The 23,931-nt window shown below is 40.3% G+C and overlaps 1 protein-coding gene across 1 annotated transcript; it reads left to right on the top strand.

Moving 5' to 3' along the window:
• The first annotated feature begins 3,172 nt into the window (after positions 1–3,172).
• On the top strand, positions 3,173–23,889 carry LOC111583526 (serine/threonine-protein kinase DCLK2-like). The gene is made up of 16 exons (XM_023292665.3): positions 3,173–3,495; positions 3,690–4,477; positions 8,249–8,634; positions 11,712–11,838; positions 13,103–13,228; positions 14,267–14,355; positions 14,547–14,616; positions 14,791–14,896; positions 15,164–15,221; positions 15,377–15,496; positions 15,664–15,810; positions 15,914–16,047; positions 16,681–16,758; positions 16,840–16,936; positions 17,180–17,260; positions 17,355–23,889. The coding sequence occupies exons 2-16, from the start codon at positions 4,045–4,047 to the stop codon at positions 17,478–17,480; spliced, it is 2,178 nt and encodes a 725-aa protein (XP_023148433.1). The 5' UTR covers positions 3,173–3,495; positions 3,690–4,044; the 3' UTR covers positions 17,481–23,889.
• Positions 23,890–23,931: the final 42 nt, after the last annotated feature.

Genomic DNA, 23,931 nt, shown 5'->3' with positions numbered 1-23,931 from the left:
TTGTGGTCATTTTTTATTGGTTTGTGTTCATTTTGTGTTTTTTATATTGCTCTTTTGGCTCCTACAGTCGTTCTGAGTCTTTTTGTGATTATTTTGCATCTCTTCTTGGTCCTTTTGAGTATTTTTGTTTGTCTGTCTTTGCAGTCCTTCAGAGCCCCCTAGTGGTTGTTTTAGCATCTGTTTGTGTTCATTTTATGTGTCTTTTTGTCAGTTTTAACAGTTTTCTGGTCATTGTGTGTGTCTTTCAGGTCATTTTACACTTATTGGTTGTCAGTTTGCATCGGATTTTGTTAGATTTTTTTCTCTTTGTTGTCCTTTTGTGTGTCTTTGCTGTTGTTTTGTTTCTATATACAATAGTTTTGCATGTGTTTGTGTTAATTTTGTGTCTTATATTATTTTTGGTCTCCTGCATTTGTTCTGAGTCCCTTTGCCATTGTGTTGCATCTATTTGTGTTTATTTTGTGTGTATTTTAGTCAACTTTAACCTCTTTTTGGTCACTTTGTGTGTCTTTGTAGTCATTTTACATTTATTTGTGGTCAGTTTGCATCATATTTTTATTGGTATTTGTCTTTTTCTGGATGTTTTCTGTCTCTTTGCTGTGGTTTTGTGTGTGTTTGCATTGGTTTTGCACTTGTTTATGTTCATTTTTGTCGTCTTTTAGTCAGTTTTAACCTCTTTTTGGTCACTGTGTTTTGTGGTCATTTTACATGCATTTGTGGTCAGTTTGCGTCATATTTTTATTGGTATTTGTCTTTTTCTGGATGTTTTCTGTCTCTTTGTTGTGGTTTTGTCTGTGGTTGCATTGGTTTTGCACTTGTTTGTGTTCATTTTGCGTGTCTTATAGTTAGTTTTAACCTCTTTTTGGTCACTCTGTGTGTCTTTGTGGTCATTTTATATACATTTTTGGTCAGTTTGCTTCACTTTTTTGTTGGTTTGTGCTTCTTTGTGCCCCTGTTGTGTCTCTATGTGGTTATTTTCAGTCTTTTTATGGTCCTTTTGCGTCTCTCTGCTGTTGCTTTGTCTGTTTAGCATAGTTTTCCATGTGTTTTTGTTCATTTTTGGTCTCTTGTATTGGTTGTGGTATTCTGAAGCCATGCTGCATCTGTTTGTATTCATTTTGAGTGTTTTTTTAGTCAGTTTTAACCTCTTTTTGGTCACTTTGTGTGTCTTTGTAGTCATTTTGCATGTATTTGTGGTCAGTTTGCATCATATTTTTATTGGTATTTGTCTTTTTCTGGATGTTTTCTGTCTCTTTGTTGTGGTTTTGTCTGTGGTTGCATTGGTTTTGCACTTGTGCTCATTTTGTGTGTCTTTTAGTCAGTTTTAACCTCTTTTTGGTCACTGTGTGTCTTTGAGGTCATTTCACATGCATTTGTAGACAATTTGCATCTTATTTTAATTTTAATTTGTAATTTTTAAAATATATTTTCTGTTTCTTTGTCTCCGTTTGCACTGATTTTGCACCCATTTGTGTTCATTTTGTCCCTTGTAGTCAGTTTTTATGTCTTTCCCATCATTTTTGTGGGCCATTGTTGTCATTTTACTTTATTTGCTTTATGTGTGTGTGTGTGTGTGTGTGCAGCACCTTGTTGTGCGTCCGCTTCACTGGTTTTCTGGCTGTGGAGGCGACGCTTCGTCCTCCTGGTGTCCAGCTGTCACCTCCGTCTTCATCCTCTGACACAAAGAGACACATCAGAGGACAGACGAGATGTGACAGCAGATTGTGTTTAATGAGGTTCTCACTTCACTCATCAGCTTTTATTACCTCGATAAACATTTTATGATCTCACATTTTAACTGTACCGCACTTTAGTTCAGCTCCTGTTGATTTTAAATGTATTTTATGAATCAGTTTCACCTTTAAATGATCAAAAACTCCACATAAAACAACATAAGAGTAAAATTTCTGCATGTAGAAAACAAATACATGACATAAACCAAGTGTTTCTTAATATTATACAAACTTAATCAAGATTTCTCTCTTTGTTGTGGTTCTATCAGGAGCTTGTTTGTGAGTTCAGATCCACCTGCAGCCACTTAAAAATGTTTAGTTTTATTTGGTTTCATTACTGCAGCTGCTGTTTGATCATAAATCTGTATTAATGTAATATAATGAAAGAACAAAGACACAAAATAAATACAATAGTACAAAAAATTAGCTCAAAGAGAAGCAAAAAGCCCAAATTTCTGACCCAAAACAACCACTGAGATGCAACGAAAATGAAGTAAAACGACCCCAAAGACATAAAAATGTCTGTTTTCTGTCATTTTAAAAGTAAAATGTACATTAAAATGTAGATAAGGTTGATATCTGCAGCCACATTCAGCATCAATTCATCAAATATTCATCAAGTCTCACATGCAGTAGAATTATTTATTACTTAGACTATTTTACACATTTATTATCATTTATTTAGCGCTTCCGAATCACTGCACTTTGTAAGCTTTCGTAAGATATATTCATATTTAATTATTATTATTAATATTCAGCTGTTGCAGTCATAGCTGGGCCTTTAACTCTAAGAACACTAATCCTACCATCAAGCATGGTGGAGGTAGTATCATGCTCTGTGGAACTGAAGTTTTACATCAAGTAAATGGAATAATGAAGAAAAAAACTAAAATCATCAGGAAAAAGGTTTAACTTGGACACAGTTGGGTATTTCAGCAAGACAAGGACCCAAAACCAACGTTAAAAGTGGTAAAGAAATGGTTCCATCAAGATAAAATGAAGGTTTATATATCGGTCTACCCAAAGTTCAGACTTAAACCCATCAACAAACTGCATCTGTTCTGTTCAGAGGAGTCAAAGATGAACCAGAAGCTTGAGGATGGAACCCAAAGAACCCAACAAAGAACCAAATATGTAACACTAAGACTCATCCTTTTAGCAAAAGGTGACATTATTAATACACTCTTCATATGTATTTTTATTTCACTAATTGGCCCATTTCATATTTTTAAAACTAAAAGTGGGTTTCTGATGATCCCAGTGGAAAGATTTCAGTTTCTTAATCTATTCAAAAACCTTAATGCATGAGTGTTTTTTATTAGTGACTAATTATTATTTAATATTAGTGTAATAATGACTTATGTGATTGTATATCTAACTGCAGCTGGAGGATCAGTCCGTCAGAAGCTGACAGACAATAGATCTGCAGCTGAGCCGGTTCAGACAAAGCAGCGAGGAGGCGGAGGGACGCAGCACGCACGGCGGGAGGAGACGTTCCTCCGGTGCTCTCTGCAGCAGCGGCCATGCTGCTTCTCTCGGTGCATCCCGGTCCTCCGCCGGTGTAGCTGCCGCCGCCTCCCTCTATCCCGGTTAACGGAGCGGCCAGGCCCGGCTCGGCTCGGCCCGCCTGGAGCCTCCGGATCCTCGGACACACACCAGAGAAGAGGCTCCGCAGCGACAGACCGGTTCGGCGGCATTCCCGGTAGGAGCCTCCCTGAGCGGCGGAGCCTGTCTGGGCGGAGAGATGGACGATTAGTGGCAGGTTTGTACCGAGCAGCTGATCTCTGCAGCAGAATACCGGTCAGTAAGATGTGCGGTTCTGGTTTTACATCCGGTTCCGTCGTTCTTTAATCACATGTAAAGCTGCTGCTGATCCACAGAAATCCTGCAGCATGTGATGGAGGGATGCTGAGGAGGACGGAACCAGGAGGATTAATGATTCTGATCCTGTTTCAGGTCCAGTCAGGGAGCTGAAGGTTACTGCAGGGACACCACCGTAATCCAGGAGGCTCAGCTGAGACCTGGACCAGAACATCAGCCGGATCTCGGTTCTCTTTGTAGATTTACAACGAGCTGCTCTGATCTGGACTTCACCTGTCCTGGTTCTGTTGGGGACTTCTATGGAAGCTTCCATTTTAACAGTCTACTGCCCTGTACTTTAATCAGACTGTAAAATAATCTGGTTCTGGTCCAACAACCTCCCATTGGGTCCAAGGGAAGTCTTCATTTTAAGGATTGAACAGACCAGAACCCGTCTGGACCTCGTTACCGGGATGAATCTTCTGTAAAAGTCTGAACTCCAACAACCACCATGTCTCTGAGTAAGAGCCTCGAATTGGAGCATTTCGACGAACGTGACAAGGTCCGGCGAGGCCGCTCCACCAGGACCAAGAGGGATGACTCCACCGGTAGCATCGGTGGGGGTTCTGGTCCCAGCTCCAGGGGCAGCAGCCTGGTTCCCAGTCCGGCCCACAGCGCCAACTGCAGCTACTACCGGACCCGAACTCTGCAGGCCCTCACCTCGGAGAAACGGGCCAAGAAGGTCCGCTTCTACCGCAACGGGGACCGGTACTTTAAAGGCCTGGTTTACGCCGTGTCCAGCGACCGGTTCCGTTCCTACGACGCCCTGCTGATGGAGCTGACCCGATCGCTGGCCGACAACCTGCACCTGCCTCAAGGTGTCCGGACCATCTACACCATCGACGGCAGCCGGAAGATCAGCAGCATGGACGAGCTGGTGGAAGGTAAGCCCCACTGCTAGCTGCTATGCTAACTGCTACGCTAACTGCTTTTAGTCACACAACTAGTACCACAGCTGTTTCCTGTACTTGGTGCCGGTACTTTTGTTGAATTATCCATTTTAATGACAGTTTTCCAAGTTCCAGGGGCACGATCACTACATCCTGGGCTTAGCTCCGCCCATAACGGTTGCATCCCCCTATAGCAGAATGAGGTGCAGTCAGACCATTCTCCAGTGCAGACACAGGAAGTAGATCTGACTGTGTATGATGATCTGAATCCAGTCCTCATGCTAAGCTAAGCTAAGCTAAGCTAAGCTAAGCTAGGCGCCTTAAACTCCATGAACTGCTTCAACAGATTTGATCGTTCAACTAAGGACAAGCTTCAAATCATTTCTGACAAATTTTGAGTAATTTAGGACATGTTTCAAGTTATTTGGGAACAATTCTGGGTCATTTTGTAGAAGTTTCAAATAATGGACGCATTTTTAGTCGTTGTGGACATTTTTGAGTCATTCTGACAGTTTTGAAATCAATCTGGGCAAATTTTGAGTCATTTCGGACATGTTTGAACCTGACCAGGACGACCACAGTGGATGCATAGTCCTGACAGTGAAGCACGGAGGTGGAAGTATGATAAGTGTAAAAGGTGTTGATGACATTTCTAGATGGAACCATGAATGTCTGCGTCTAAACCAAAATAATGGTTGAAAAGACGACTCCTGGTCTGCAGAAGCTGGAAGAAGAACCATCCAAACAGAGACAACACTGTTAGAAGTAATCTAATTACTTGAGGGCCCACAGATTAGAATAGCGTGACATTAAGTGAAGCTACACAGAATCTTGGATCTTTATGGAGACCAGCCGACCAGCTTCCCGACCATTTTTCTTCATTAAATCAGTCAGTGGAGATCTATTTCCATCCTCTAGTCCTCTTTAGAAAACATTAGAACGTCTCTAGAAATGGACGCAGGAATAAATGAATAATAGACGCTGTCCATCCGTCCATCCATCAGTCTGTCCTTCGTTTTACAATCATCCTGCATTATTTATTCCTGTGTCCATCAGCAACACAATAACTGGTAAATAATCAATACAGAGTCACTGATTGATGATCAACCAAACCATCCAGCAGCTACAGACTATTAAAGAAGGTTTATATCTATAAATCTGATAAATAATAGAAATATTCTGATTATCCTGGTTGGTTTGTCTGACATCAGCTGATCCTGTCCTCAGTTAGAACCACTCATCATCAGTATTGATCTGCTCTAAAGTCCGTTAATGAGCAGGAAGCTGTCAGAGACGCTCTAACGGACGGACGCTCCACTCCGAGACACTTAAAGTCGAATGACGCTGCCGACAGATTAGAGTCTGAGGAGGAAACTCATCAATCAGCTCAACCGATCGATTGATCGCAGCAGAATCTGATCAGCGGGTGAACTAAATGTTCCTCTGAGTGACTCCAGAAACAGCTGCAGCAGATTAAACCTCTGGAAATCAGTTATTTAATACTGAAGAGATGAGAGCAGACTGACAGCAGCAGCATAAACAGAGGAGCTATGAAAATACTACAATCAGCTGGGGGTTTAGCATCTTTTAATGATAATTTTAAGTGTTTTTGTGATTATTTGCATGCTTTTGTGGGGATTTTGTGTCTTTTTGTGGTATCTTTGCACCTTTTGTAATATTTAGTGAAGTGGTAACAGACTGGGAGCAGATCAGCTGCACATATTCACATGATTTCTGAAATAGAGCAATATTAGCTGGTGATTTTACACCTTTTTGTGGTGATTCTGAACTTCCTCTGGTGGTTTGGCATTTTTTTAATGGGAATTTTGAGTGTTTTTATGTTAACTTTGCATCTTTTTCTGGTGATTTTGCTTCTTTTTTGTTGATTCATCGCCATTTTTGGTGGTTTTCTGTCTCGTGGTGATGTTGCCACTTTTAATGGTAATTTTGAGTGTTTTCGTGTAAATACTGCATCTCTTTGTTGGAGTGTTGTCTTTGTGTTGATTTTGCATCTTTTTATGGTGATGTGTCATGACTCCACGTCTGTGGTGGTTTTGTAATTTTTAATGGTAATTTTGAGTATTTTTGTGGTATCTTTGCCCCTTTTGCAGTATTTACTGAAGTGACAACAGAATGAGCAGATCAGCTGCACATATTCACATGATTTATGTAAATAGAACAATATTAACTGGCGGTTTTGAACCTTTTGTGGTGATTTTTGCATTTTTTTTGTGGTGATTCTGAACTTTCTTTGGTGGTTTTACATCTTTTAATGGTAATTTTGAGTGTCTTTATGCTAATTTTGTATCTTTTTGTGGTGATTTTGCAACCCTTTTCATTGATTCTGATCCAGTTTTGGTGGTTTTGCATCATTCTATGGTAATTTTAAGTGTTTTTGTGGGGATTTGGGTTTTTTTTGGGGGTGTCTTTGCACTTTTTGTCCTATTTACTGAAGTGATAACAGACTGAGCAGATCAGCTGCACATATTCACATGATATTCATGAAAATAGAACAATATTAACTGGTGGTTTTGCATCTTTTTGTGGCAGTTTTGCATACAGCGTTTTCATATTTAGTATATAGATAAAAACCCACAGCAGCGTGTCCGGCTGGTTTAGTGTCTTTTTTTAGTGTCTTTGATGAGAACAGACTGGGAGCAGCTGCACATGTTCACATGATTTCTGAAATAGAGCAGTATTAACGGGTGATTTAGCATCTTTTTGTGCTGATTCTGCACCTTATTTTGGTGGTTAAAAATCTATTTGTGCTGATTTTACATCTTTCTGTTGTGATTTTGTGTTTTTTTTTTTGTGTGTTGATTTTACAGCAGATATTGTCGTGTCATTATTATTTCATGGATGTATTTGAATAAAACCCAGAGCGATGCGTCCGGCTGGTTTGAAGGTTAAAATGAAAGTGAAAGTAAAGGTGTTTAGACGAGGTGAACCTGCACAGGAAGAGGAGGACGAGAACACGATGGAACAGAGGAAAGAGCTTCTGATGGCATCGGTGTAATTTAACACAAACAGAAAGGTGTGTTTGGAGGAGGGATCGTGAGGGAAGGTGGAAGTCAGCCATTTTTAACCATATAAGGTAGAACAGGATGATGGCTGCAGGCTGCTGTGATTGGCTGAAATCTGCTGGAGAGACTTTAACTGAACAATGAGCTTCTAATCAGAGAATTTGAAGTAGAATGAAAGGATCTGGATGGAAAATAATGATTTATGGATCAGGTTTGGGTGATGATGAGTTCAGGGACGGCTCTGTGTTTTGCAGTTTCTAGCTCATAAATGATCATTTTGTGTCTTTCTGGGGTTATTCAGTGTTTTTTGTGGTATCTTTGCACCTTTTGTCCTGATTCTGAACTTTCTTTGTTGATTTTGCATTTTTTTTAATGGTAATTTTGAGTGTTTTTAATGCTAATTTTGCATCTTTTTGGTCCTGATTTTGCATTTTTTTGTGCAGATTTTGCACCAGCTTTGGTGGTTTTGTGTCTCTTTGTGATGATTTTGCATCTTTTTATGGTCATTTTGAGTGTTTTTGTGAATTTTAAAAAGAATGAAAGGATTTGGATGGAAAATAATGATTTAAGCATCAGCCTTGGTTGATGATGAGTTCAGGGACGGCTGTGTTTTACAGTTTTTGGCTCATAAATGGTTTCATGTTGAGAGAAACTGTTTGTTGGGAAACTAAATATCTTTAATCCCTTCCTTCATTCAGTTTAGTCCTTAAATCCTGACATTTGTCCTCTGGTGAACCTTCAGGTGAGTGCTACGTCTGCGCCTCCAATGAACCCTACCGGAAGGTCGACTACACCAAGATCAGCGTTCCCAGCTGGAAGCCCGGCGCCGCCAGTGGTACCGGCGCCGCCGGATCCACCCGGACCTCCACGGCGTCGGCGGGCGTGTCGACCAGCAGCTCCGCCTCTAAAGAGAGACCCGAGGGCCGGGAGGGTCGGGAGAGCAAAGACTTCATCAAACCCAAGCTGGTGACGGTGATCCGCAGCGGGGTGAAGCCTCGGAAGGCCGTCCGGATCCTCCTCAACAAGAAGACGGCTCATTCCTTCGAGCAGGTTCTGGCCGACATCACCGAGGCCATAAAGCTGGACTCTGGAGCCGTGAAGAGGCTCTACACGCTGGACGGAAAGCAGGTGAGTTCTTACCTGAAACTGGACTGTGATGCTGGAAAAACACTCTAACAGCAGAGTTCTGGTTCTACAACACGTCAAGTTCTTGGGGCTGTTTAGTGTTTATTCAGGCAGATAAGAAGATTATTAAAACTTCATAGCCTCAGACAGGACATCTGTTTTTCACATTAACCCTCATGTCGTCCTGCAGGTCAAACTGACCTGTTTTAAAGTTTGAAAATGTGAAAAAAATACATATTTTCACAGTGAAACTTCTGATGTCCACATTTTCAACATTTTTGGGAAATATTTGAACATTTTTTAGTAGAAAAAAAGTTTCTTAAGAACATTCACAATAAAATCAACCAAAATCCAGCGAATTTTGCTGGATTTTGGTTGATTTTTATGTGAATGTTCTTAAAGAAAATATTAGAAGTTTTACTGATATATATGGAATCACTTTAGATATTTAGAATTTTTTTGGGAAGAGTTTTACTCATTTTTTGAAAATATTTGCAAGAATATTTTTGCCAAATTTGGGAGATTTTTTTTTTTTTTTTTTTTTTTTAATAAAACTTTTAAGGGAAACTTTTAAGGAATTATTGGAATTTTCTTCCTGAAGATTTGGCAAATTTTCAGAAATTTGTGGAATTTTTTTGCTGATTTTTTGGATTTTTTTCAGACAAGGAAACAATATTTTTTGGCCCTTGTAAATGAAAACAACAGGAGGGTTAAACTAATTTCCCCGCCTTACTTTCTAAAATACAGTGGTCCCTCGTCTATTGCGGGAGTTACGTTCCAGAATCCTCATTTTTTCCAGTTGGAGAGTTTAACGTGTTTGAACCGTGAGCTGCAGTTAATTCGCTGAAAACATCCTGGAAGTCTTTATCAGCTCCAACTGGGTTTAAGGATTTAAATTTATCACATGTTCAGCTATTTATAACACACACACACACACACACACACACACTGTTTGAAGTGTGTTGATAACAGCGCAGAAGTAAAGCCGATGCAGCAGAGAACAGATTAATACACGCACTTTGTTATGCATACACACACACACACACGCATTATTACACACTCACACACACACACTGAGTTCACTAACAGACACACCGGCACATATTATTTCACAAACACACACACACACACACATACACACACACACACTGAGTTCACTCACAGACACACACACCGCCTCTGTTTGTTCTGATGTTCCTGCAGCAGCTTCAGAGAACAGAAACAGTTTTAGATTCTAGATTCTACTTCATGTTTAGTTCACACTAAAAGTAACATTTTCCTTTCTGCACTTCCTCTGTTTAAAAATAATATTAATAGAAAATCTGTCCACATGAACGTCTTTTTACCAAGAACTTGTTCTGACCAACCACCGATCACACATCCTGATATGAAAGTTTACCAAGAATGCACTTTTTAAAGACAAACTTCTCCAAAGTGACTCAAAATTTGTCCCAAGTGACCCAAAACATGTCCAAGCTGACTAAACTTTGGTGCAAAATTAGTCAAAATGTGTCTGACATGACAAAAACGTCTCAACAAGTGACTCCAAATTTGTCCAAAATGATTTTAAAAATTGTTTTATGTCTCATTTTTGTAATATTTTGTCTTTATTTTATTCTTTGTCTATATATGCCTTTTTTTTGTCCAATTTTTGCTTTGTCTCATGTTTTTTGTCATTTTGTGTTTCCTTCTTGTCTCGCTTGTGTTTTTTCTCTTATTTTTGTCATTCTGTGTTTTGCTTTGGTCATTGTTTTGTGTAATTTGTCTATTTTTTTTATCATTTTCTTTCTCGCTTTTGTCATTTTTTTAAATTGTTTTTGTCGTTTGTCTAATTTTTCTGTTGCTTTGTAACTTTTTTGTCAAATTTTTTGTCTCTGTTTCATTTTGTGTCGTCTGTCTCATTTTTTGTCACTTTGTGTCTCATTTTTGTCATATTTCGTCTTGTTTTTTGTCTTTTTTTGTCTTTTTTTGTTGTTTTGATTCTCCAGTAAATCCTCTCTGGTTCAGTTCCAGGTGACTAAATGTGTTCCTTTGTCGACACTCTGTGATCTGGAAGTTGTAATGTGGAAATGATAAACTGAGGCTGAATGCTGATGAAATTGAATTTATTTTCTTCTTAAATTTCAGGTTGTTCCTGATGTTTAGTAAAAATATAATTCCTTAAATGAGAACATTTCTGCACTAAAACAAAGGAACCATGAGGAGTTATGGTTGTTTACAGGTTTTCATGCTGTGATTTTTCTGGAGATCAAACTGGGCTGAATGTGGAACTAAAATGAGTTTAACAGCCCTGATTTAAACCCTGAACTCTGAGTTCATGTCTGTGAGAATCACCAGCGACCTGCAGAGCCTCATCAATTAATTAATTATTAATTAATTAACAATTAACGATGTGTCTCTGACAGTTTATAAATCAACTTGTGGACTAAACAGTGGATTTAAATTAGGTTTTAATGAAGGTTTCCCTCTGAGTTAATCTGGATCCCACTCTTCACACTGAACGCAACAAGGACAGAGAGTGTGTGTGGGTAACAGAGTGTGTGTGTGTGTGTGTGTGTGTAGTAGTGTGTCTTGTTTGGTCCTTTCAGTTTGTGCAGCAGGACAGAAACCTCCGTCTAACTCTGTGACACTGCAGCATGGTTACCGTGGCAACCAGCTATCCAATAAAAACCCCCCTCCTCTCACTACACACACACACACACACACACACACACACACACACACACACACACACACACACACACACACACACACACACACACACACACACACTTCAGTCCAGTTCCGGATCCGTTGGACGGCGGTTTGGTCGCCGCGGCAACTGTACAGGATTAAAATTCACGTTTCTCTCTGTTTACCTTCAGTTTGACCCCTCACAGTAATCTGATTACTTCTGAGTACGATTACTGGTTTCAAAACCTTTAAAAAGTGTCAAGTTTCACTCTAAACTTTCTTACGGTCCTTGAACTCATCATGGGTGTGTTTACGGTATGCGTGTGTGTGTGTGTGTGTGTGTGTGTGTGTGTGTGTGTGTGTGTGTGTGTGTGTGTGTGTGTGTGTGTGTGTGTGCGCGTGTGCAGCTGACCTGTCTGCAGGACTTCTTCGGGGACGACGACGTCTTCATGGCCTGTGGTCCAGAGAAGTTCAGATATGCTCAGGATGACTTTGTTCTGACGCACAGCAGCAAAACTCAGGCCTTTGTCACCGGTAACACAAACACAACACAAATAAACACACAATACAGCTTTAAATATGTGTGTTAGATTTAATGGAGCAAAGTTTTACCTTCAGACTGTGATTATTTTCAGAGTTAAAGGCCCTTAAAGTGTGTAGAGGTGGGCCCAGATGAAGTGATGAGGTTCAGAAATGATGGAAAAAGTCCATTAAAAACTTCATCAGTCCAGCAGATAGACACATGACATTTTCAGGGCTTCAAAGGACATTTGAGTTCTGATAAAAACTGACACCAGATCAGTTTTACATCCACTCCAGGTGTCACAGTCTAAAGACTACATCTGTTTTTTGTTCAACAACTTTTCCATTTTATTTTAGCAACCAAACCTACACTAGAGTGAATCATGTCTATGAGATGATCCTGGTATCTTCTGTGTGTAAAAATGCTCCTTTCATTGTCTAGAACTTGTTCTGACCAACCACCTATCACACATGCTGATATGAGCCTGGAAAGTTTACCCACAATGCACTGTCTACAAAGACTAGAACTTCTCCAGAGTGACTCAAGATTTGTCCAAAATGACCCAAAACCTGTCCAAGATGACTAAACTTTAGTCCAAAATTACTCAAAATTTGTCTAACATGACAAAAAATTTTCAAAATTTTGTCCAAAATCATTCAGGTCTTGTCTAAAATGACAAAAAGCATCTCTAAAATGACAAAAAAAGTCTAAAATTATCAAAAAATTCTTTAAAATGACTCAAGTGAAGAGGAATCTTTAAGAAAATGTACATATTGGAAATTATTTGAGTTTTCCTTCAACCAAATTTGTCCAGAATGACCCAATTCTTGTCTAAAAAGACAAAAACTTCTCTAAAGTGACACAAAAATTATCCAAAACGTCAGGCAGACTCTCAGGTTGTAGAAACAATTAAACAAACTTTAATAAAACTTATGAGTCCAGCACAGACGAGAACAAGCGACTGATGATCCAGAAAACCAGACTCAGGTGGAACTAATGAGACAATCAGAGGAGAAAAAACACACAGGAGGAGATTAAACTCAAAAGACAACAACTTATCAAGTTATGAGGCTCAGAAATGATGAAAAAGTCAATAAGAAGTGAAATTTGAGTTTCAGATTCATCAGATTTTATATTAAATGACCCAAAGATGAGTTTTTAATTCTGTTATTTTTGTGTTTTTCTCACCTCTCTGCAGTTTCTACTTTAAAATCTGAATTAAATATGAATTCCTGGTGAGAATAAAAGTGAAATAAACCTGTTGTTTCCATGCAGAGTGCAGAGCGAAGTCGACCCGATCGGCGGCTCCTCAGAAAACTCCCAAAACTCCGAGCGGTGCCGGACTGTCATCCTCCAGAACTCCTCCCAGAGGCCCGACCAGGACCAAGTCACCGGGTCCAGGTGAGACGTTCAGCCTGGTGGACACCTCCAAGTTCAGATCAGCTCCCATTAAATAAAGAAGTTTCTGATCCAAACTGGTCTGACTCATTAAATATTTAGTATCTGCAGATAGAGTCCTAATCTGACACCATTTTCCTGATAAAACCCATGAACTGTGGCTCCACAGGCCTGGATTCTCTACATGATGTGTTGTAGATTACCTGGTTGTTCCATTTTAAACTTATTAAAAATAACAAAAAATCTCCAACATTACTTAAAATTGGTCCAAAATTACTCCAATAATGTCCAAAATCACAAAAAAATGCAACAAGTTGCTTAAAATTTGTCCCAAATGACAAAATACTGTCTAAAGTTATTTAGATTATTCCAAAATGACTTTTAAAATGTGCAAAATAACATAAATGACTTGAGACTTACCCAAAATGTGAAATATATATGTCCAATATTTCTTCAAATTCATCCATGATGACAAAAATAACTTAAAGGTTGTCCAGAATTACTTAAAATTGGTAGAAAATGACCAAAAAATGTCCAACATTATTTAAAGATTTTCCAAAGTGACTCAAGAAAATGTTCAAAGTGACTTAAACTTTGTTTAAAAAGGCCAAAGGTAGCAAATGGTGCTTAAAATGTATCCAGATTAAATCAAATAATGTTCAAAATGACATAATACCCCAGATTACTTAAAAATTCGCCAAAATAACTTAATATTTGTCCAAAATAACCAAAAAATGTCAAACATTACTTGAAATTGTCCAAAATGACGATGTTAAATTGTGAGAGTTTAGCAGCAACGGGCACCATGACTAAGACTCCTGTGGAGGTTAATTACCTACAATCAGAACTTTGATAATTATTATTGAAGAACAGTCATAAAAAATGCTAATTCTCAGGAAAGTTCTGTGACGAACTCAAAAGATAGAGACGTTCTCAGAAAGTGTAAATTCTACTGAGAGTGAAAATAAGTGAAAATGTTCAGATTAGGTTCTGGTTAGAGAAAGTGTTTGACCAATCAGAACGCTCCTCTCTCCTGTGCAGCCAATGAGGCGTCAGGATCCCAGTCAGGGGGGAAATCGTCCAGGTCCAGTCCGACTCCCAGCAGCCCCGGGTCACGAAGAAGCCTCAAGGTCAGAATATCAAAGAATATTATTACAGAATATTAAAGAAATAACTGTATTTTTTTGCAAAAAATATGTTAAAAATCAAAGCTAAAACCTGTTAAAAATGGTTAAAACATTAAAAACATGTATTTTTTTACAGTGCATGTTTAAATCTGTGTCTCTTCAGTCTAACTCTGATTAAATGTGATTCTCTACAGATTTCTCCTCGTCGAACTTCTTCCACTGACGTTAACGGAGAAGCTGAGCAGCCGGACGAAGCTGTAGAAGGTTGGACTGTTTGGAAACAGAATATTTTAGATTTAATTTAACTTGTTGTGTTTGACTGCAGCTCTGAGATCTTCAGGCTGAATGTCAGAGTGAATTACTGTGAAACCTGAAACTCTCAGCGCCATTGGACTAAATGTAAATAAATCGATCTAACGTCTGATCTTCTGCTCACAGTGAACGGAAACCGATCGGTTTCTTCCTCCATCATCAACGACAAATACAAAGTAGGAAAAGTGATCGGAGACGGAAACTTCGCTGTGGTGAAGGAGTGTGTGGAGAGGTAAAAAATCAATAAAACTTATCTTCTAACCACCACAACTGATCTGTTTTAATAGACAACAAACTAAACACAATCATAAAAGAAATAAAAGCTGATAAATTATACTGTACTAAAGGAAAATGCAGACAACTAAATCTAGCTAAGCCAGAAACAGGAGAAAACAGCAATAAATAATATAATTTAAAACCAGCACGGACTTGATGATGATTGGTGGAAGTATTTGGGTTCTTAGTGATGATTGGTGGATGTCTTTGTTCTGACCTACAGGTCAACTGGTCAGGAGTTTGCTCTGAAGATTATCGATAAAGCTCGCTGCTGTGGGAAGGTAACACTCACCTGTTCACTCCTCACACACCTGAGTTATAGAAAGATTGATAAAGTGTTTCATGTTGGTTCCTCCTGTTAGAACTACAGAGGAGGTTAACTTCAATGTAGACAAGTAGACTGAAGATGTTATGATGTTGAATCTGTGTGGAACAGGAACACCTGATAGAGAACGAGGTGGCCGTCCTCAGGAGAGTCCGACATCCGAGTATCATCCAGCTGATCGAGGTGGATGAGACGCCAAGTCAGCTGTTCCTGGTCATGGAGCTGGTCAAGGTGCCGATTCCTGTCCTCATCATCATCACCCTCCTCTTCTTTGTGGTTTCTTGTCCAACAACTGGCACTTTTGTTTTGTTTACTTCGACATCTCATATCAAGCAGTAATAATTCTGATTGTGTTCTGTAGGTGTTCTGATTGTGTTGATACCTTGTTCCTCCTGCAGGGCGGCGACCTATTCGACGCCATCACTTCCTCCACCAAGTACAGTGAGAGAGATGCCAGTGCCATGGTGTTCAACCTGGCTGGAGCCGTCAAATACCTGCACAGGATGAACATCGTACACCGAGACATCAAACCAGAGAACCTGCTGGTACACAACACAGAAACACAACATAGTAACACAACACCGACACAGTTCAGAGGTTTAAAGTGTTGTTTTGTTGTGTTATTTACGGTGTTGTGTTGTCCTCCAGGTGTGTGAGTATCCAGATGGCACTAAGTCTCTGAAGTTGGGGGACTTCGGTTTGGCGACGGTGGTTGAAGGTCCTCTGTACACCGTATGTGGAACACCGACCTACGTCGCCCCGGAGATCATCGCCGAGACGGGGTGAGAGGAGGAGTTAAACTCTGACCGACCAATCAGAGGAAGAGTTAGAACTTGCAGACCAATCAGAGGAAGAGTTAGAGTCTAACCAATCAGATGACGAGTTAGTTTCTGACGGACCAATCAGAGAACGAGTTCGAGTCTGATTTACCAATCAGAGGAAGAGTTAGAGTCTGACTAACCAGTCTGAGGAAGAGTTAGAGTCTGACCAACCAATCAGAAGAAGAGTTAGAGTCTGATGGACCAATCTGAGGACAAGTTAGAGTCTGATGGACCAATGTGAGGACGAGTTAGAGTCTGACGGACCAATCAGAGGAAGAGTTAGAGTCTGACGGACCAATCAGAGGAAGAGTTAGAGTCTGACTAATCAGTCAGAGGAAGAGTTAGAGTCTGATGGACCAATCTGAGAAAGAGTTAGAGTCTGACCAACCAATCAGAAGAAGAGTTAGAACTTGCAGACCAATCAGAGGAAGAGTTAGAGTCTAATGGACCAATCAGAGGAAGAGTTAGAGTCTGATAGACCAATCAGAGGAAGAGTCCGAGTCTGACGGCCCAATCAGAGGATTCTGATGCACAGATCAGTATGTTCCTGGTTTCTTGTCTCATATGAACCTGCTTTGTGTTGTTTTTGTGTAGTTATGGTCTGAAGGTGGACATCTGGGCGGCTGGAGTGATCACATACATCCTGCTGTGTGGGTTTCCTCCATTCAGAAGGTCAGTCCAGTAATCAATCAGTCCTTCAGCATTTTTTTCTATCTTAAATTCAGTGAGTTAATACCCGTTTCTGATCCTCAGTGAGAATAATGTCCAGGAGGAACTGTTTGATCAGATCCTCAGAGGGAAGCTGGAGTTTCCATCTCCAGACTGGGACACAATCAGCCTCCCAGCAAAGGTACAGAGAACTCATTTAACTTGAAGTCCATGTTCATTTCTACTCACTGTACCTCATTAATACTCACTGTGGCTCATTTTCACTGTAATCTAAAGTCCTACAATTGAATGGAACAGAACTACCATAAAGAAAGAGAGAAAACTCAGAAATTTCTTCTGTCAGTAGGACACAGAAGGACGGGAATCAGAAAAAAAATGTTGATTGTTTTACACATTGCTAACAGTCACATGACCTGTTCTGCAGATGCTGATTAGTCAGATGCTGCAGGTGAACGTAGATGCTCGATTCACTGCCGAGGAGGTTTTGTCTCACCCCTGGGTGACGGTAAGAACCACCGATACCAACAGAAAGACTCTGTAAAGATATTTCTACACGTTTGCTAACTTTCATACTAAAGCTCGTTGTTGTGTTTGTTCAGGATGAGGCTCCTGTGGACTCAAACACTGTGAGCTGCACTGAAGACCAGCCCAGTGGAGACGCAATGGAACCAGAGCAGGAATCCCCCGTACTGGAAACCAAACAGGTTCCTTCACCTCTGGTCTAAAACATCACCGTCCATCAGCTGGAAACCCAACAATTCTCATCTGTTCAACAAGGAATCCAGAAAGTTTCCTCCATCTGGTCTGGACTGGAAACCAGACGAGTTCCTTCTAATCTGATCTAGATTCAGTTGTATGAACCAGATAGGTTTTGTCTTCTGGAAACCAACAAGTCCAACATGATCCAGTCTAGGAAGAATCTGGTTCCTTCTACTGCAAACCAAACAAGTCGCCTCCAGTCTGTTGAATGTTCTGTGATTTCTACTGGAAACCAAACAAGTTCCTTCACTCCCTTCTATCAGCTAGAAACAGAATCTATCACCTTCTCATTTGGTCCCCCTTACCCTAGAGAGTTTCCTTAATGTCTGGTGTGGACTGAAAACTAGACGGGTTCCCTCTAATCCAGTCAAGAACCTGTTATAATGACTCCTGTCCAGAACACGTCCTTTTGGAAAAGAGGAAGCCAACTAGTCCAACCAGTCTAGGACAGAACCTGTTTCATCGACTGCAGACCAAACCAGTTCCCTCCAGTCTGATCTTGACTGTGCTTCCGTATCTACTGGAAACCAAACAAGTCACTTCCCCCTTGTTCTTGTTCCATTTCACCTTCCTGAAATTGAGGAAACATCTCTGTTTGATCATCTAGTCTAGAAAATATGTCTGTTTCTTCGACTGGAAACCAAACCAAACACGTATCAAAGAGTCCTGTTTCATTCTTCTGGAGACCAAACCAGTTACCCCCTTTTTGATCTAAACCATGTCCAGTTCAGTCTGACTGACACCAAACCCCTGAACGCATCGATATGAAACCAAACACAGCCCCTCATGACATTTTATCTTCGACATATAGAACTAGTTCTATCTCCTAAGATCTAGTATCTGCCCCGAACAGAAATGTTCTTGAAAAAGTAGTCTAGAAAACTATGATCTAGAAAATGTTCTCTTTTATCTCCTACAAAAGTTGCTGCACCCCTGGTTCAGAACGTGTTCCTGTTTCTCCTACAAGAAACAAACTAGAACTAGTCACACTTTAACCACTAGAAACCAAACAAGTTCCCTCACATCTGATCTAGAACATCTTGAATTTTGTTTATTAGCAACCAAACAAGTTCCCTTAAATCTGGTCCAGAATGCACATCCTTTTGTCTTCTAGAAAACAAACACATCGTGTACATCTGATCTAGAATATGTTTCCTTTCATCAAGTGGAATATAAACAAGTTCCCTACAGTCTGGCCCAAAATAGAACCTGTTAAATCCTGCAAATCAAATAAGTTTTTGAGAGTCTCGTCTAGAAAACATATCATTTGATCTCCTGCAGACCATACCAGTCCTGCTCCTCTGATCTAGATTATCTTCTGTTCCATTAACCGAAAACCAAGCAAGTTGCCACAAATCTGATCTAGAACATCTTGACTTGTATTTATTAACAATCAAACAAGTTCCCTCAAACCTTGTCTAGAACCAGTCACCCTTCAGTCAGTGGAAACCAAACAAGTTCCCTTGGCACTGTTCTAGAACACGGTAACTTTCATCTATTAAAAAAAACCAAACCAGGTTCCCTTAAATTATGTCTAGAATACAACCGTATTCACTGACTGGAAATCAAACAGGTTCCATGAAGTTTGATCTGGAACACACTCTCCTTCATCAGCTGGAGGATTAACAAATTCCCTTAAATCTGATCCAGAATGCACTTCATTTTATCTTCTGGAAACCAAACACATCTGATCTAGAATATGTTCCCTTTCATCAACTATGGAATCTAAGCAAGTTCCTTGCAGTCTGGCCCAGAATAGAACCTGTTAAATCCTGGAAACCAAATGAGTTCTTCAGAGTCTTGTCTAGAAAACAAATAATTTTATCTTCTGCAGACCAAACCAGTCCTGCTCCTCTGATCTAGATTATCTTCCAAACCAAACAAGCTCCCTAAACTCCGGTCTACAACACATTCCCTTTGTTTTACACTTGGACTGTTTGGGTTCCCTCTCCTTCAACTTCAAAGGGAACCGTATCCTCCTATCTCTGGATCCAGACTGTTTGATCTACTGGTAACAAATCAGGTTTTCCAGTATGATTTCCAGTTCATCTCCTGGAAACTGTTCTGGACTGTCTAAATCTATGGAAAACGTTCACAGAGCCTATTTCTGCTGCTGCTGCTGAGCTCCACTTTGATTTGGTGAGACGCTGATGACATCACATCCCGGTTACTTGAAGGACTCTGGGATAAAGGTGCTGCTGGACTCGTCCAGAATCACAGAACTGGGCCGTTGCTTCCTGAAAACGGCCTTTTACCTCTGAAAACACTTTGACAGAATAAACCAAGAGATCCACCTCCAGACGTCCCTCTGGTTCAGGGACGGTCCTCTCTGCCGAGGCCTCCAGGATGTCTTCCATTAGTTCTGGGAAACGTCCCACTTCTTCTGCCTTTCACCTCCAGTTCACCTTCTGCTGGCCCGAAGGACGTTCCTCATTGTTCTACCCAACACCGACTGAGCAGAAGATCCAGTTCTGTGCCTGTTTACGCTGCTGATTAATTCCTCTTCAAACCCTGAATCTCCGTCTTTTCTTCCCAGAACTTCTTATTCGCTGTATCGAGACAAAAGGCTCATTGTTCTGGAGTTTTAAAGGTGAGCTTTGCTGAACATATCATTAGTTGTTTCTCTCTCAGTTTGGTCATTTTCAATGCAAATTCATTCAACTTGAAACAGTTATTCAATTTGACCACTTCAGATGTGTTGGCACAGATTTTTCAAAAAAGATTCTCACCTTTAATTTGTCAGAAAAACATTCTACATTAGGACTAAAACTCCAAACGTTGAGCCATATCTGTCGATTCGTCTCGACCCTCCGTCGGCTTCGTCACTGTTTCTCAAACTAACCGAGAGGCTTCAAACCTCAAACGTCCATGAACTGTTTCCTGAAGCAGTTCCAGTCCGGATCCTCTGCTGGGTTTACAGCAGCGTACAGAGGATAAAATGTGCTGTAAATACTGTAAATATCACTCTGTGTGTCGGTGTCTGTCTGTGTGAGTCTGTTGTGAAGTAGGAAGCAGTAGCAGTTTTGAAAAAAAATAATGAAAAGAAACAATCTCATCATAGACATGTGGAATCAGCACCCAAAACAAACCTTGTTTACCAAAAATACAAGATTTTCCACATTGATATTAAAACATTCTGACATTTTGAAAGGTATTTTCAAGAGTTAGCTACCTAATAAATGTGAGATCCAAGGTTTCTGCAGGGTGTTGATGAACTGTAATGAGTTTTTACCTTAAATCTCTTTCTTTATGAGGTCACGTGTCTGTGACGTCCACCAATCATATGCTCCATTCGCATCATCTGTCTTGTTCTGGTTGTCCGTCGGTGAAAGTGAAGAAACGCTGAGTGTGAATCGGTGTGTTTGGGCAGCTGTAAGGACTTAATGTGGAAAGGATGAGGTTCACATGTGAGTTTGATGTGTTACTTTGTTTAAAACTTGAACAGAAGTGTGAGTCGGCACCTGGACTGATGCAGTGTTATGACCTTACCCTTGAGCTCACCCGTCCATGGCCTTGACCTTCGGCTGCAGTCGCTGGTTCAGGGTTTGGCTGAACCTGACCAACAAAACCACAGATCAAAACGGCTGCTGATTCATTTCCTGTCCATCAAGTAACCGACTTTACAAGATACAATCAGAAAAATGTTGAACCACTCAGATGGTGAAAAGCTCTCAAAGCGTTTTGCAGGACTGAACACATTCTCTCCCTTTAAGTCAGAAAAACAAATCTGAATCAGCTGTATTCAAGAATTGTAACTAGGAATGTCTGATCAAGTTCTTTTGGCCTCAATCCAATCCAACTTATTTAATGTTTAGTATCTGCCAACATCAAATAGAGGAGGTCCTCGACTTACGTTGGAGTTCCATTCCTACGAATCTATGTAAGTCAGAACTCTGGTGAAAATGTAAACAGTCGTTCCATGCATCACGATATCGATCAGTTCATCATAAAAGTCATGAATACCAATGACTTTCATGAATGTATGAGTCATTTTACAAGAAGACAACAGAATATGTTGCACTGTTTTTGCAAGTTGATCTAATAATGCCGATGTTGGTCGGTGTTTCTTCCTCTTCCCAGCGTTTTATTCTATCTGATTTCACTTCCATGGAGACGGCTTTCCTTTTCTTCCAAGCATCAGAAGAGTCTGACTTATGCTGGTAGCCATAATGAAGGACAAAAAGTTAGTGAATGTAGCACAATCCAAGGTGGCGTACAACCGGAGAATGTAAACAAAGCTGTCTTATAGCGCTGACGTATTCGTCCGCTTCACTCGCCAACTAGTTCCACGTACCCAGTTCTGACGTAACGGCGAAATGCTGTAGGTCGAGGACGTTGTAAACCGAGGATCCCCTGTATTGTGGATGAGCTGTAGTACCTGGTTGCACCACCAGGTGGCTCTCTAATACTGTAGTGACCAGAGGAGGTGGACAGTTCCACGTCAACAGAAATCACTGTGGACATTTGGACAGAATAGGGCACCATGACTGGTGTTCTGTGACACTTAATGACCTACAGCTAGTGCACACAATGGCTTTTCTTCCCCAACAACAGAACCACCGATAGATGGTTGTCGGCTTAAAATATACAAACATTAAAAACACACCATCCTGCCGCCCATGTGTATTACCACTACTGATTACAACAGTATTAGCATTACTAGCACATAATGATGCATTTAGCATGTTGCTAACGAGCTAAACCACTTCAACTGGACCTTCGGCAGCAGCCAAACCCTCCAGCAGTGGCTCAGCCTCGGACCTTCTATGCCTGCTATGAACCCAGTGGTCTTAATTATTTTCTCTTTGCTTTATACCAAACCAAGAGGAGCCTTCTGTTGATGCCGTCAGTGCTGCAGCCTCCCAGGTCCAACCAGTATCTCCAGTTTGTGCTACAACATCTGTTAGTTCTGTTAAAGGTCCACAATGGTGGCTTTGCATGTTTTAACCCAAATTTATCTCCCGTTTGTCCGAATCCTTCAAGATTCATTTCTTTATTCTATTGGGCAATAAAAACAACTTTTGTGAAATTAATAACAATATCGTTTGGTCAAAGTATCATTTCGTTGTGTTGATTAACAAACTTGTCGCATTCAAGAACCGCTTAGTATCTGAGAATACTACTTGGCACAGCGGATAACTGTAATCCAGTGCATCAGTATTTTTATTTTCATTGTAAACTGAGCTGCTGGTTTAGTGGAAGTCGACACGAATGACGGCTTCAGTTGGACCTGGGCGGCTGCCATCACTGTGTGTGAATGTGTTTTTATCCAATGCAGAGTGTGTTTGATCATTTCCCATCATGCCTCATTGTAGACAGGAACTGATTTTTTTATTATGTGCAGTAGACAAAACTAGGATTGACCCAAACTGGGCTGGTTTTCCTGAAACGAATCTCTGAGGTTGGTTTACATTCAGTCAGCTAAAACTAGCGAACAGCTAAAGATTACAAGCACTTAATTTTAGAGACAATCCATTAGCTTAAGTGTTTCAACTGAAGCCCTCAGCCTTGAATCTGGTAGCTAACAAACTTTACTATGTAAAAACTAATTAATTATCACGTGTTTCTGGTCCTGATCTGATTGGAGTCATTTAATATTAAGTTTCAGGTCATAAAGAGTCCTAATCTGGTAATATTCTTGAGATAATTGAGGTACATCATGTACAGTTTCATTCAATTATTGACAGAGAATACTGCAGTCAAGAAAATGATGAAAGTTTAGCTAGCAATGTGCACCATGACAAACAGTTATGTGACCATTATTGACTTCCAATTAGAGCTCATGCGTTCAGGACAAACTCGGAGTCCCAGTTTGTACTACACATGAACACATGAGCTCGAATTGGAGGTCATTAATGGTCACCTAAGTGTTTGTCATGATGACAACTGGTAGCTAAACCCCTATGATTTTCTTGACTGCAGTATTCTCAGTCAATAATTGATTGAAACTAGGAGTTCCCTGATCCCAGTATACTCCAGATTAGGACCCCTAAAGTTCTGCCACCAACTTTATGACGCCTATATGACAGGAAACTAAGGTTTCAGGTTTGATAGCCTCAATCCCTGGGGTGAGATCACAACATCAATGCTAATAAACATTATTTCTTTTAATCTCAACGCTGTTCCTACTAAATGTAGCAAAGATTGATGATGTTAAAATCTGAGTCTTTCCTCTTTGAGATGCTTTGAGGAAAACTAGTTCTGCTTGAGGTGGGAGGAAGAGTGTTTGGAGAACACGCTGTGGACATGTGTAATGTGATGTGTGTTGATATGAAACGTGTATGTTTGCTGGGATCGGGGTGGACGAGACACAAGCCCTGATTTGTATCCAGACAAGATGAATTCAACTGTGAAAATAAAACTAATGCGGTCGAACCACGTCTCTGAGAATGAGTTTGTACGGTGGGAACAACAGCT

This window comes from Amphiprion ocellaris, chromosome 23, assembly GCF_022539595.1.
Source record: "Amphiprion ocellaris isolate individual 3 ecotype Okinawa chromosome 23, ASM2253959v1, whole genome shotgun sequence".
Lineage (NCBI taxonomy): Eukaryota > Metazoa > Chordata > Actinopteri > Pomacentridae > Amphiprion > Amphiprion ocellaris.
Note: the sequence above shows the minus strand (reverse complement) of the source record. Positions and strands in the feature narration are given on the sequence as shown.

What these genes read in the sequence shown, in the direction of transcription:
- LOC111583526 (XM_023292665.3), top strand. Translation starts at nt 4,045, where the DNA reads ATGTCTCTGAGTAAGAGCCTCGAATTGGAGCATTTCGACGAACGTGAC. An exon ending in CATGGACGAGCTGGTGGAAG is followed by an intron (nt 4,478 to 8,248) that starts GTAAGCCCCACT and finishes GTGAACCTTCAG; the next exon opens with GTGAGTGCTACGTCTGCGCC. An exon ending in GACCAAGTCACCGGGTCCAG is followed by an intron (nt 13,229 to 14,266) that starts GTGAGACGTTCA and finishes TCTCCTGTGCAG; the next exon opens with CCAATGAGGCGTCAGGATCC.